Here is a 12,902-nt window from a genome sequence, read left to right as displayed (position 1 = left end):
AAAGATGCAGAGAAGCAGCATGGAAAGAACATTCATGAGGTAAGCGAGCCCTGGGACAGCACACAGATTAATAGAAATCAGTTAAGTCACAAAAGCTAGTTAAAAACAAATGTTAAGTCTGTGTGCGGTGATTTTGGGGAGTGGTTGGTGTGAGAGAAAAGTTGCCTACAATACATATATATTCGTGGGTGAAAATTTTAAGTGTTATTTTAGCCCCCTCCCCGCTTCTGTATTATACAGTCTTGGCTGTTCTGGAACTTGCTTACATAGACAAGGCTGTCCTCTAACTCAAGAGATTCTTTTGCCTCTGCCTCCCCAGCACTAGGGTTAAAGGTATTTGATACCATGCCTGGCTGCTATTTTTAATTCTTGGTTTTTGAGACACAGCTTCGTTGTGTAGTCCTGGTTGTCCTAGAACTCATTCTGTAGACCAGGCTGGCCTATAATTCAGAGATCCACCTGCTCCTGCCTCCTAAATGCCAGGATTAAAGTCATACCCTCTTTTTTGGGGGAAGGGAGGTGTGTGCACGTGTGTTTTATTTTTACTGTTATGTGTTGTTCTCCCCCACCCACCCCCAAGACAGGGTTTCTCTGTAGCTTTGGAGCCTGTCCTGGAACTCTCTCTGTAGACCAGGCTGGTCTCGAACTCACAGAGATCCACTCCTCTCTGCCCGAGTGTTAGGATTAAAGGAGAGCGCCACTACTGCCTGGCGCAAAAAAATATTTTTTTTAAAAAAATTATTTATTATATATACAGTGCTCTGTCTACATGTTTGCCTGAATGCCAGAAGAGGGCACCAGATCCCATTGTAGATGGTTGTAAGCCACCATGTGGTTGCTGGAAATTGAACTCATGACCCATTGAAGAGCAGCTAGTGCTCTTAATCCCTGAGCCATCTCTCCAGCTCCAGTTTTTAAGATATAGTTATGTTATAATGCTCCCAAATTATGATAAGATTAAGCCTTAGAAGAAATTTTTTTTTACTGTCATCAAAGATGTTTAAAAAAAGATGGGGCTGGAGAATGGCTCAGGTTAGGAACACTGGCTGTTCTTCCAGAGTACCTGAGTTCAATCCCAGCAACCACATGGGAACTCACAACCATCTATAATGAGACCTGGTGCCCTCTACTGGCGTGCAGATGCATATGCAGGGAGAACATTATATACATAATAAATAAATCTTAATAAAAAAGGGATTTAAAAAAATATATGTGTACATTATCTATGTATGTGCATACATACCGCATGTGTTCTGGTACCCAGAGAGAACAGTTCTCAGATTCCTAGGAAATGGAGTTAGATAGTTGTGAGGATGCCTAACTTGGGTGTTTGCTTTTTGTTTTGAGACAGGAATCTCACTATGCAACAAAAGCTGACTTCAAACTCAGACTCCTCCTGCTGCCCCTTTTCCAATTACAGATGGGTACCATCATACCTAACCAATGGAATTCTGTCTTCTGCTTTGTTCCACGAAAAACTATAAAATCTGGAGTTGACTTTGACGTATGTAGGGGAATGTGCACAGGTCATATACAGCATTCTATAAGGAACTTGAGAAGTGTACTTGGATGCTTATTGTACTAGGGCTAAAATATATTTTTAATGAACTTGTTCTTGTCAAACAGCAAGCTAAAGCCTAACATTTAAGAGGAGGATTACTAAAACACAAGGTCATGCAATGTTCTATTTATTCCTAGCCAAAACAAAAGTCTTGTCAAAATCCTACTACAGCCAGAAATGGGTGCTACACACCCCTCACCTCAGCCCCTAAGAAGCAAAGGCAGGAAGGCCAAGAGTCTGAGGTGGACTGAGCTGCAAAGAGCCCTAGACTTAAACTGTTATTTAAATTCCAAGTGGACAGTAACTACCAGAAACGTAAGCAAATACAACATAATTCAACATAGCTCAGATGACTGAACTAAACTGAATCAGGGTTCTGCCACAAAGTAGTTCTATGTCCTCGAGTAAGGGATTCCCCCTCACTGACCATGTTTTTCAACTGTAAAATAGGAGGAATACAAACTACTAGACGGGAGACACGGCTCAGTGGCTGAAGTGGCTCTTGACCAGTTCCACTCACAGCAAGAGGTTCACAATTCTTATAACTCAAGCTCTAGAGAATCCTACTCACTCCTCTGGACTCCACATCCACATACCCACAATTACAAACAAATATTTAAAATTGTATATATAAATGTATATATTTAGCTTTTTGAGACAGCGTCTTAGATGGCTTCAACTCACTGAGACCTACCTGCCTCTGAATTAAAAGCAAAACGAAGTAAGTCTTAAAACAAAGCTACTCGCCGGGCGATGGTGGCGCATGCCTTTAATCCCAGCACTCGGGAGGCAGAGGCAGGCGGATCTCTGTGAGTTCGAGACCAGCCTGGTCTACAGAGCTAGTTCCAGGACAGGCTCCAAAGCCACAGAGAAACCCTGTCTCGAAAAACCAAAAAAAAAAAAAAAAAAACCAAAAAAAAAAAAAACAAACAAACAAAAAAAAAAACAAAGCTACTCAAGATTGTCCGGAGAATTAGTGCTACATAAATAACGGCTATCTAATAAATATCTATCTCCCTACTTTCATGTTAACTTATTTTCAGCTTTTTGGTAGCTTTCCAGTTTCCTTTTAGGTTGGGAAGAATAGGCATTTTCTTTTTCTTTTTTTTTTTTTTTTGGTTTTTCGAGACAGGGTTTCTCTGTAGCTTTGGAGTCTGTCCTGGAACTAGGTCTGCAGACCAGGCTGGCTTTGAACTCAGAGATCTGCCTGCCTCTGCCTCCTGAGTGCTGGGATTAAAGGTGTGCACCACTGCCACCAGTGGCATTTTCTTTTTTAATCAGAGTTCAGAAGAGGGCATCAGATCCCCTCAAACTGGAGTTTTTCTGAATGGTTGTGAGCCACCATCATGCTGGGAATTGAACCTTGGTCATCTGAAGAGCATCCAGTGCCCTCAATCACTGAACAACTCTCTAGCCACAAACAGTATTTTAAAGACTACAATTGGATTATACCAATTTCTACCATTTAAGTCAACTGGAGTTCTATCCAAAAAAGTCTACAAATTTGTACTAGAAAGAAAAATGTCCAACAAAAAAAATACGCAAAACAAGAATGCTTGGGGGGAAAAAGCAACCCCAGAAATGTTCAAATTTCAACGATATACCTTTATTTACTTTAGCTGATAAAATCTGTGTACTATACTGAAAATGTAACATGAAGCTTGAAATGGTGGCATAGGCCTGCAATCGAGCCATTGGGTGGTGGAGACAGGACTGCTTTGCTGTGAGCATGAGGTCAGCCTGGGCTATAGAAAGAGATTTTGCCTCAAATAGAAAAGAATGTACCTTTTGGGACAGAGTATAATTCAGTGATAGAATGTCTTATTAGTGGCTCCCTACCCCAGATAAAATGGGATGGGGGATGCTTGTTTATAATGAACTATTTGGTTCTGAACATTGGTAAGTTGAGGTTTAAAGGTAATAGGATTTTTAAAGTGGTGGTGGTACAAATTTGTAATCTCAGCATTTCGGAGCCAAAGGCAGGAGAATAATCAGGCAATTATTTTCAGCTACACAGGGGAGTTGAAGGCCAGCCTGAGCTACATAAGATGCTGCCTCAACACCCCCACTCAAAACCAATGGGATTTCAATTATAATTCAATTTCTTTCTATTGAACAGTGAAAGCATGTTGAGGGCTGGTAAAAATGGGTAAAGGTACTTGTCAATCTCTAGGACCAGCACGGTGGAAAAGAAGAATGGCTTCCATGGTTGTCCTCTGGCCTCCATAAACACAATAGAACACATGCACACCCACACAAATAAATACACACAAATAATAATTATTTTAAAAAACAAGAATGCTAGTTTCACATGCCAAGAATATCTTTTGTCTGCTCTAAGAAAAAGTATTCTTCTCTCTGAAGAATGAAGGAGTACATTGATTCAGAGTTAGAGATTACCAAGCTTTGAAATTATTTCACTTAACCCCCTTAATTTTACATTAAGAAAATGGAATGAGGCCACTCAGTGGTTAGAAGTACTGGCTGCTCTTCCTAGAGGACCCAAGTTCAATTCCCAGCACCCACAGGGCAGTTCACAACTGTTTGTAACTCTAGTTCCAGGGGTCTGACAACTTTACAGACATACACTCAGGCAAAAAACAAACAACTTAGCTCTGTTTTCTGTTGAGATAGCTCACTATGTAGCTCCAAAACTCACTAAGTAGAGCAGGCTGGCCTTGAACTCATCAGAGATCCATTATCTCTGCCTCCCAAGAGCTGGAATTAAAATTGTACACCACGATGCCAATTAGAATTTAATGTTTTGTAACAAGTCTGCATATCTGCCTGAAATCTGTGTAAGGAAAACTTCTATACCATGGACAACACAGCCATTTTTAAAATTAAGTCTAAGAGACTTTTAAATAATCTACAGTTCAACCAATGGTTGATCTCACTGCTACTTCTATCCCAAAGTTAATTATTATTATAAAGCCTGACTTTTCTGGGGGTTGGAGAAGTGGCTCGGCAATCAACAGCACTGAGTCAGGTGGCTCACTACCACTTGTAACTTCAGTTCTAGAAGGTCCAACACTCATGATGAATGAGATGCTGCAGAGCAACACTAACTTATAGGCCACAAACCTTTGTTACTGGGCCTTGGACTCATTTATTGGTGCATAAACGGCATTTTATTTATTTTTTTTAATATATTTATTATGTATACAATATTCTGTCTGTGTGTATGCCTGAAGGCCAGAAGAGGGCACTAGACCTCATTACAGATGGTTGTGAGTCACCATGTGGTTGCTGGGAATTGAACTCAGGTCCTCTGGAAGAGCAGGCAATGCTCTTAACCGCTGAGCCATCTCTCCAGCCCTCCATAAACAGCATTTTAAAAGAAAAACAGCAAATAGAAAATAATAAAGAAAACTGTACTTTATCTAACACACCTAAGTTCACAATCTATCTCCCAGGCATCCACATTCTTGTACAATGTTGATTATAACATACACACATTTCAATTGGAATTCTACCAAAGTAGTTCACTGGGAGTGTGGGGAAAGCAGACTGCAGAGAGAGACACTTCCAGATTTTTGTTTTTACCTTTAGAAGAACAACTCTGTTTATAATCTATGGCCACAAAAGTGGTATTTTTGTGTAAGTAAATGTCACATGTGTGCAGGTGCTCAAGGAAGAGACCAGGAGGTCTGGGTGTTTACTCCCCTAGTGCTGGTGTTTTGGATGGTTTAGGCAGCAGAGTCCTCTGGAAGAACAGCAAGTGCTCTTATTCCCTGAGGTTGCTTTTCAACCCTTCCTATTTCGGTCTAAAATTGGTGTTCTTCTACTCTAAGCCTCCTATGTGCAGAAAATCTGGAGCACACCTTCAAACCTGACTCAAAATATTTTTCATTTGAGATAGCAAGCTTCTTGAAGTTTAAACACTGTTAGCCAGATGTGGTTACACATGCCCTTAATCCCAGCATGGTGTGTGTGTGGTGGGGGTTGCAGAGGCAGGCCTCAGCTAGTCTGGTCTATATAGCAAGTTCCAAGACAGCCTGGGCTATAAGAGACCCTGTCCTTAAAATAATAAAAGACCTATCAGATTTTGATAGTAGTGATAGGAAGACACAGCAATACTCAGCAGATTCTGTTATACTGAATTCTAAACAATCTTATCCAGCCTTGAATCTTGTCAATAAAATCCCAAGAGAACTAGGATCCACTCATGATCTCCATGGTAAAATTCCATTTATTAAATGGTTCTTCACAGGGAGTCCAAATCTGCCATTACCATCTACTGACTAGGTCACGTACTTTAATTACCTTGTCTAACCCTATCCCTTCCTCCTCAGAGTAGCCCTTAACATTTAGCTAACCTAATTTTTTTTCCTTCAAAGTAAATACTGTTTTGGTTTGGTTGGTCCTAAGACAGTCTCTAAATTGCCCCTCTGTTGCAACTCCCTATGTAGACCAGGCTGAATCCAAACTCAGTTATCTGCCTGCCTCCGTCTCCCCAGTGCTAGGATTAAAAGTGTGTGCCTCCATGCCCAGCCCCTAAACACTATGGTTTTAACACTCACTCATAATATATCTCAAGAACCTTCTTGTCACTCTAGTTGATTTCCTCCAAATAAAAGATAAAGTCTGTCCTGTAATGCCCACAGTAAATATGACAATGTGGTTCATAAAAGATAAGAGGGGGGGTGGCTGGAGATGGCTCAGAGGGTTAAGAGCACTGGCTGCTCTTCCAGAGGTCCTGAGTTCAATTCCCAGCAACCACATGGTGGCTCACAACCATCTGCAACGAGACTGGTGTCTTCCTTGCCAGAAGTACATTGTATGCTTAATAAACAAATAAATCTTAAAAAAAAAAGAGGGAATAATAAGGGCTACACCTTCCTCTACTAATTCTACTTTATGTTAACACAATCCAACATTTCAGTTGTCTCTGCTCCTTCCTACAGTGAGTTTCACACTCTAATTCTAATGACTTTCTTCACACAGTTTCAACATATTCTATTTCTCCCAACATCTTATCTTCTGCAGATATCTTCCAAGCCAGTCTTCACCTATGTCAAAGAATAAAACAGCCCCTCGCCCCTCGGGGGAAAAAAAAGAACATGATGACAGGCCAAGACCAGAGAGATTACAACAATTGCCCATCCGTCTAAGACATTCTGTTTGGGTTTGGATTTCTCCATCTTCCAAGATCTCGATGTGAAACTGAAAACTCTTGCTAAAATAAAAACTCAGCATTTTCACAGAATTCTTTTGCTCTAATAAACCTTTTATGTTTCCCTTCTATGATGCTGGGGTAGAATTTAGAACTTTGTGCATGCTAGCCAAGCACACTACCAGTAAGCTATGTCTGTCTCATTTAAGGAAACAAAAAAGCAAAGAGTTTACTTAAATCAGTGAACTTTTTAGTGCATAAATTAATTGTTCATCTAAAAGTAAAATCAGGGCTGGGGACAGCTCAGATGGTAGAGTGCCTGCCCAGAATGCACAAAGCTGTGTTCAAACCTTAGCACTATATCAATTAGGCCTGGCATCAGGTTTGTAACCCCAGGAAGAACAGAAACCCAAGGCCATCCTCGACTACATATTAAGTTATAACACAAGACTGTCAGAAAACAGTAAACTCAACATTTTAAGAGCATACATTTGGGTGTAAAAGGTGTAACTGAGCAGTAGAAAACCAGACGGTATAAATTTGTCTTGTAATTCACATTTTAAAAAATTTGTCTCGGGGGCTGGAGAGATGGCTCAGAGGTTAAGAGCATTGCCTGCTCTTCCAAAGGTCCTGAGTTCAATTCCCAGCAACCACATGGTGGCTCACAACCATCTGTAATGGGGTCTGGTGCCTTCTTCTGGCCTTCAGGCATATACACAGACAGAGTGTTGTATACATAATAAATAAATATTTAAAAAAAAATTTGTCTCTCAGACTAGAGAGATGGCTCAGCAGTTAAGAACATGTGCCACTCTTAGGCAGGGCATGGTGCCTGCCTTTAATCCTAGCAGAGGCATGTGGCTCTCTGAGTTCCAGGCTAACCAGGACTACATAGGGAGACCATCTTGTGGGGTAAGGTGAGGGGGGTATTAAATGAAGTCATTAGGCAGACCAGCCAGGCCTTGGACTTTTCAAATTCCTGCTTTGTTTCTCAAGTGCTAGAATGACAAGCATAAGTATACCTACACATTTAGTTTATAAGACTTTTCTGATGCCTTAAAAATTTAAGTCTATAGATACAAATTTCTTTAAAGTCATATTTCTTATTCATAGGCACTTATACATCTAGAAGAAAAGAACCAAAAACACAAGGAAAACAGGTTCATCTAGAAGCACATTTAATGGGGCACTAAATTTAAGCACATTCTTGTACTTACTTGCTAAATTCTAAAATTTCTCCAATTTCCAAATTTCCCCTTTAACTAGAGTTTTCTTTAAACTACTTTCTTGCTAAGAAAAAAATATTAAATTTTAGAATTCAGACATCTCAAGTTTTTGAAAAGACAGCACTCCTGAAAAACTTAATTTTAATCAAACTACAAATAAAAGTAACATTCTATCAATTTGTAAGAGCCTACATTCTTTTCTTTTTTTCTTTTCTGATTTTTTGTGACAGGGTTTCTCTGTATAACAGTCCTGGCTGTCCCGCTTTGTTGACCAGGCTGGCTTCAAACTCACTGAGATCTGCCTGCCTCTGCCTCCCAAGTGCTGGAATTAAAGGTGTGTACCACCACCACTAATCATCTGAGACTATACTTTTTCATTTAAGTAATGGCAAAGATGTGTGCAGGGGTGGGGTGGGATGGAGGGTGGTGGTGTAGAGAATACAACAACAAAACTCAAAACCAAATGTGCCAGCATTTGGGAGGTTAAGGGCAAGATTTGTGGTCATCTTCAGCTACAACACAACAAGTCTGAGGCTGGCCTGGACCTATTTAAGACTCCAGTTCAAAAAAAAAAAAAAAAAACAAAACAACAACAAAACACTCAGTGGTATGCCTTGGTGGTTAGGAGGGCTTGCTGATACAATCATGAGGACAGGAATTTGAATGGCATCGCTCACATACTAAGCCAGGTGTCCCAGAGCATGCCTGCAGCTCCAGCTCCAAGGAGGCAGAGACTGAAGGGTCCCAGTGCTTACAGTCTAATCAATTTAGAAAACGTGAGCATCTCTGGAAGAGACCCTACCTCAAAGAGTGTTGGAAAACACAAGATGTCTTTTTATTTGGGAGGGGGTTCTAAGACAGGGTTTCTCTATAGCTTTGGGGCAAGATGTCTGCTTTTGACCTCTTTGCACACGTGTACACACACACACACCATCTCAGAGGGAAAAATTAAAACAAAAACAGGGCCAATGAGAGAGCTCAGAGGCTAAAGGTACGTGTGCCAAGACTAGGTTCAAACCCAGAACCCACAAGAATGGAAATATTTCCACAAGTTGTCCTCTGACCTCAATCAGACAGGTAGTATGTATATCAACACATATACTGAAGTAAATACAATTTCTAAAAAAATTTAAAATCGAGTATTTTTTTAAGAGCAATAAATCAGCTATGTTACAATGGAGGCCTAAGTGCTGATCTGAGTGACTTCAGTTCACAGAAAGTACACTTACTATGCTAGATCAAGAAAACTGGGTGAACCAGTAACTCTGAGCCTCCTTATTTTTTATTTTTTTTTTTTTTTGGTTTTTCGAGACAGGGTTTCTCTGTGGCTTTGGAGCCTGTCCTGGAACTAGCTCTGTAGACCAGGCTGGTCTCGAACTCACAGAGATCCGCCTGCCTCTGCCTCCCGAGTGCTGGGATTAAAGGCGTGCGCCACCACCGCCCGGCTTCATTTTTTATTTTTTAATAAAGATTTATTTTTTATGTGTTTTGCCAGCATATATGTCTGTGTGGGGTGTCAGGTCCCCTGCAACAGTAGTTACAGACAGTAGAGGAGCTGCCTGCCATGTGTGGAAGAGGAAGCCAGTGCTCTTAACCCCTGAGCCATCTCTCCAGCCCCCTTCGTTTTTAAAGACAGGATCTCACTGTATAGCCCTGATTAGCCTAGACCCCGCTACCTGCTTCTGCCTCAAGTGCTGGGATTAAAGGTATGTGTCACCATGCTGGGACAGTTCTCATCTTTTATAAGCAACATTTTTCTTCTTTCTTTTCAAGGTTCCAGAGTCATGAAAGCACTCTGAAAGTTAAAGGATAAAAAAAGACATATGCTATGTTCTTTAATTTAATGAACACTGGTAGCACTATACACCAAACAGAACACGACGTGGTCACTATGGAGGTGGAAAAATGACCAGGACTGTTACCTATAAAATGGTTCTATAAGTCACTTTGATAAAATGAAACCTACTACTATCAACTTTACCACCTATTTTTTCCCTTCCCTTGAAGTAAAAGACCAAAACCAACCAAACAAACAAAAAAACCTTTTAAAAAACAATACCCCCCTCTTTTTCCGAGACAGGGTTTCTCTGTAGCTTTGGAGCCTGACCTGGAACTCACAGAGATTCACCTGCCTCTGCCTCCCAGTGCTGGGATTAAAGGCTTGCGCAGCCACCACCCAGCAATACTGTTGTTTTGTGGAATAAGGGGCCATTTTTGCTGAGCTCCACTGCCCTCAGGAGTTGTTTGCTGTTAAAATACACAGCTCCCACTCCACTCCATCTGCAGCACAGTGTGAATCGGAAAATGAAGTTTTCATTCCAGGGATCTTTACCTAATTTCACTTTCAATAGCCACCCAGACATCTGTCCTAGTAGGGACAGGTGGTGTCTCAGATATGAGTCTGAAACCAGCCTGCTCTACAGAGTTCCATGCTTGCCAAGGCTATACAGTGAGAACCTCCCCTCCACTCCCATAAATAAATAAATAAATAAATACACCTGTTTGGCAAAAAGAAAAAACAAAGCATCCCAAGTTCTAGCCTCAACTAGACCTCACTTTTATTGAGGTCCCAATTAAGCTGCCAGTCAGCCCTCACTCCCACAACGAGTTTACCTCACTTTCTTCCTAACCCCTGGACTATGTCCAATTTTTCATCAGTTAGGATGTCCCCAAAGTACTCACTATAATCTGAAAGAGCCATATACTACTTGCCTAAACAGCAGCAAACTCACAGAAGACATGGTAATTTGAAGGTGTGGGTTGAAACAAACTGGAAAAAGCAAGCAGGTGGGTAACTCATTCTCAGCCTTTCCACCCCGCACGAGGAGGGAGTATGCAGTCCCAAACGACCAGGTGACAGGAGATCACCGCATCGGGAGACACAATGGTGGGGTACCAAACCGCTGTCAGATCCAAACCTCTGACACTAAGAGACTCCTGATATCGAAACTTGGAATGCCGGAGGCTGACAGCTATAAAAATCCTCAAGAACTAAATCTTTACCTATTTAGGAAACACTCCTTTACGTGTAACAGGTATTGACTTCGGTCTCTGTCCTCTATTCTTCCCTCCCTCTCACCTTCTCCCCCCTCTCTCTGTCCCCCCCCTCCCCAGGCCTCAACAGACTGGACCAAGCCACACCCCTCCACCCAAGGCACATTCCCATACAAACAGCCCTGGAAGACATTAAAGGAGAGCCCACCGAGAGAGGAAATTAAAAACTTCTTAAAACCATGGTAATCAAAGTCTGACGGCCAGCGGAACATTACGATTAACGTCACTCGGGAAGAGAGAGGGTTACAGACAGATCCGAGACGTGTACGCGGGTGAGGGGGAACGAGAACCACACGGGATTTGGGTCGCGCGGTTAACGCGCACGTCCCCGGAGGAAGGGCATTTACAGACGGGGAAAAGAAAACTTGGGGTTAACTCGTCCGGAGCTCATACGTGGAAGGGGAGGGGGGAAGCAGCAGCCCATATTTTTCGGGGTTTAGAGTCAAAACTCACTTTCACCCCAAGGGGAAAAGAAAGCGTGGGTCCCGCCCAAGCCGGGCTGGGAGGCGGGGCCTGCCGCGACCCCGAGAGCGGAGGCGGGGCCGGGCAGCGGGGCACAGGCAACCCGCTCGCCAAGGCGCTAGGCTGCCCGCGAGCCTCGGAAGGACGGGATCGCGCGTGGCGGGCCCCGGCTCGGGTTGGGCCCAAGGGCTGCGGCCTACCGAGGAGCCGACCGCGCGTCGCGTCAGCTCCAGGGCCAGGGCGGGCCGGGCGGCCTCGAACTAGCCCCGGGCCCGGGAGGGGGGTGGAGGCGGCGAGCACGGGGGCGCCCCCGCCACCCCGCGCGCCGCCGAGCACCCCACGCGCCGGGGCGCGCGCGAACCCCCAGAGAAAGCCGCGTGTGGTCGTCAGGAGCACGACTGCAGGCCCTGCTCCTTTGCCGCTCGTCCCGTCCACCCCGCCCCGGGCCTGGGACTCCACACTGACCTGACAGGCCGAGACATGTTCGCTGTCGAGGTGCGACCGAGTCAAGGAGCCGAGGATCGGGACCCCCCTCCCCGCGCACTCGGCGCCCCACCCCCCCGCTCCGGCCGGCGGGGCCGCTGCTGCCGAGGCCCGAGGTGCTGGCTTCTCCGAGTCCGCGGCTGCTTGTTCCGGGCCCCTGGATCTGACGAGCCCCCCGCTCCCCCGTCTCCTCAAAATGGATGAATCAAACCAGCCGAAAATGCGCCAAAGCCGTGGTGTAACCAAACGCGCTAGGGTCTGGGCGCTCCGCCCCAGCACGCCCGCTCATTGGCCACTGCTGCCAGACGAGCCCTAGCCATTCGTCCGTTTGAATCATCACGCCTCCAGGGCCCCGCCCCACTCCCTGATAGGCCCCGCCTCCCCCATGGGGTCCTGTTAGTCAAGATGCGCTGAGAGCACAGGCCTGCAAAACAAAAATGGTCGCCGATTGCCCGCCCCCCGGTTCCACGCCAGAGCTGCAGATTCGGCTTGGGTTCTGTCTTGAGCCTCCCAAAGAACCTGATTTATATAGAGTTCAGTGTGGATCAGATGTTCGTGAAATAGATTTAATTGCTCCTAGCGTGATTTTTTGCAAATCAGCTAGTTGCAAGACTCGTGAGATAGGCAGCAGATTCGTCACTAAGGGACTACTTCAGATTTGGAGGGAAATTTCTTAGGTTCAAAAATTTGACCTTAATCTTAGGAACCCTGTGCTCTGGCTTCAGCGTCAACTTCCCAGGCCTCAGCCACGCTGCTGGAGTTGAGAGTTATGCTCACAATCAAGGAATAGCTTCGATCCCATTCTTCATTCTCCAGTATGCTCTTTGTGAGCTACTTCATACTCGTTAAAATCCCATTTTCCGACATTACCATTTCAAAGAGAAAGAGGTGGTTGGTTAGGAGTGGGAGTGGTGGCGAAATACTTGCTTCCGAATTCTAAGTCCTCCACTTAGCAAGTGAATTGGTTTCCTCTCTACCCCTCAATTTCACGACATTACCT

The 12,902-nt window shown here is 44.0% G+C and overlaps 1 protein-coding gene across 3 annotated transcripts in view; it reads right to left on the bottom strand.

The window, feature by feature from the left end:
• The window catches only part of Nucks1 (nuclear casein kinase and cyclin dependent kinase substrate 1), a 29,839-nt gene extending 17,711 nt beyond the window's left edge, over positions 1–12,128 (bottom strand). For 2 of the 3 annotated variants that reach the window (XR_005974023.1, XM_041648014.1), the window contains exon 1: positions 11,885–12,122. Coding sequence is in view for 2 of the 3 variants with exons in the window: in XM_041648014.1 (XP_041503948.1) it covers positions 11,885–11,901 (17 nt within the window). In the remaining variant the exon portion in view is untranslated. Of the gene's footprint in view, positions 1–11,884 lie in introns of all 3 variants that reach the window. The other variant, XM_041648015.1, reaches the window with a different exon arrangement.
• Positions 12,129–12,902: the final 774 nt, after the last annotated feature.

Source organism: Microtus oregoni, unplaced genomic scaffold (genome assembly GCF_018167655.1).
Source record: "Microtus oregoni isolate MIOR12 unplaced genomic scaffold, Mior012 000003F_ref0000135, whole genome shotgun sequence".
In the NCBI taxonomy this organism is placed as follows: domain Eukaryota; kingdom Metazoa; phylum Chordata; class Mammalia; order Rodentia; family Cricetidae; genus Microtus; species Microtus oregoni.
The sequence above is the reverse complement of the archived record's forward strand: the minus strand, read 5'-3'. Positions and strand labels throughout refer to the sequence as shown.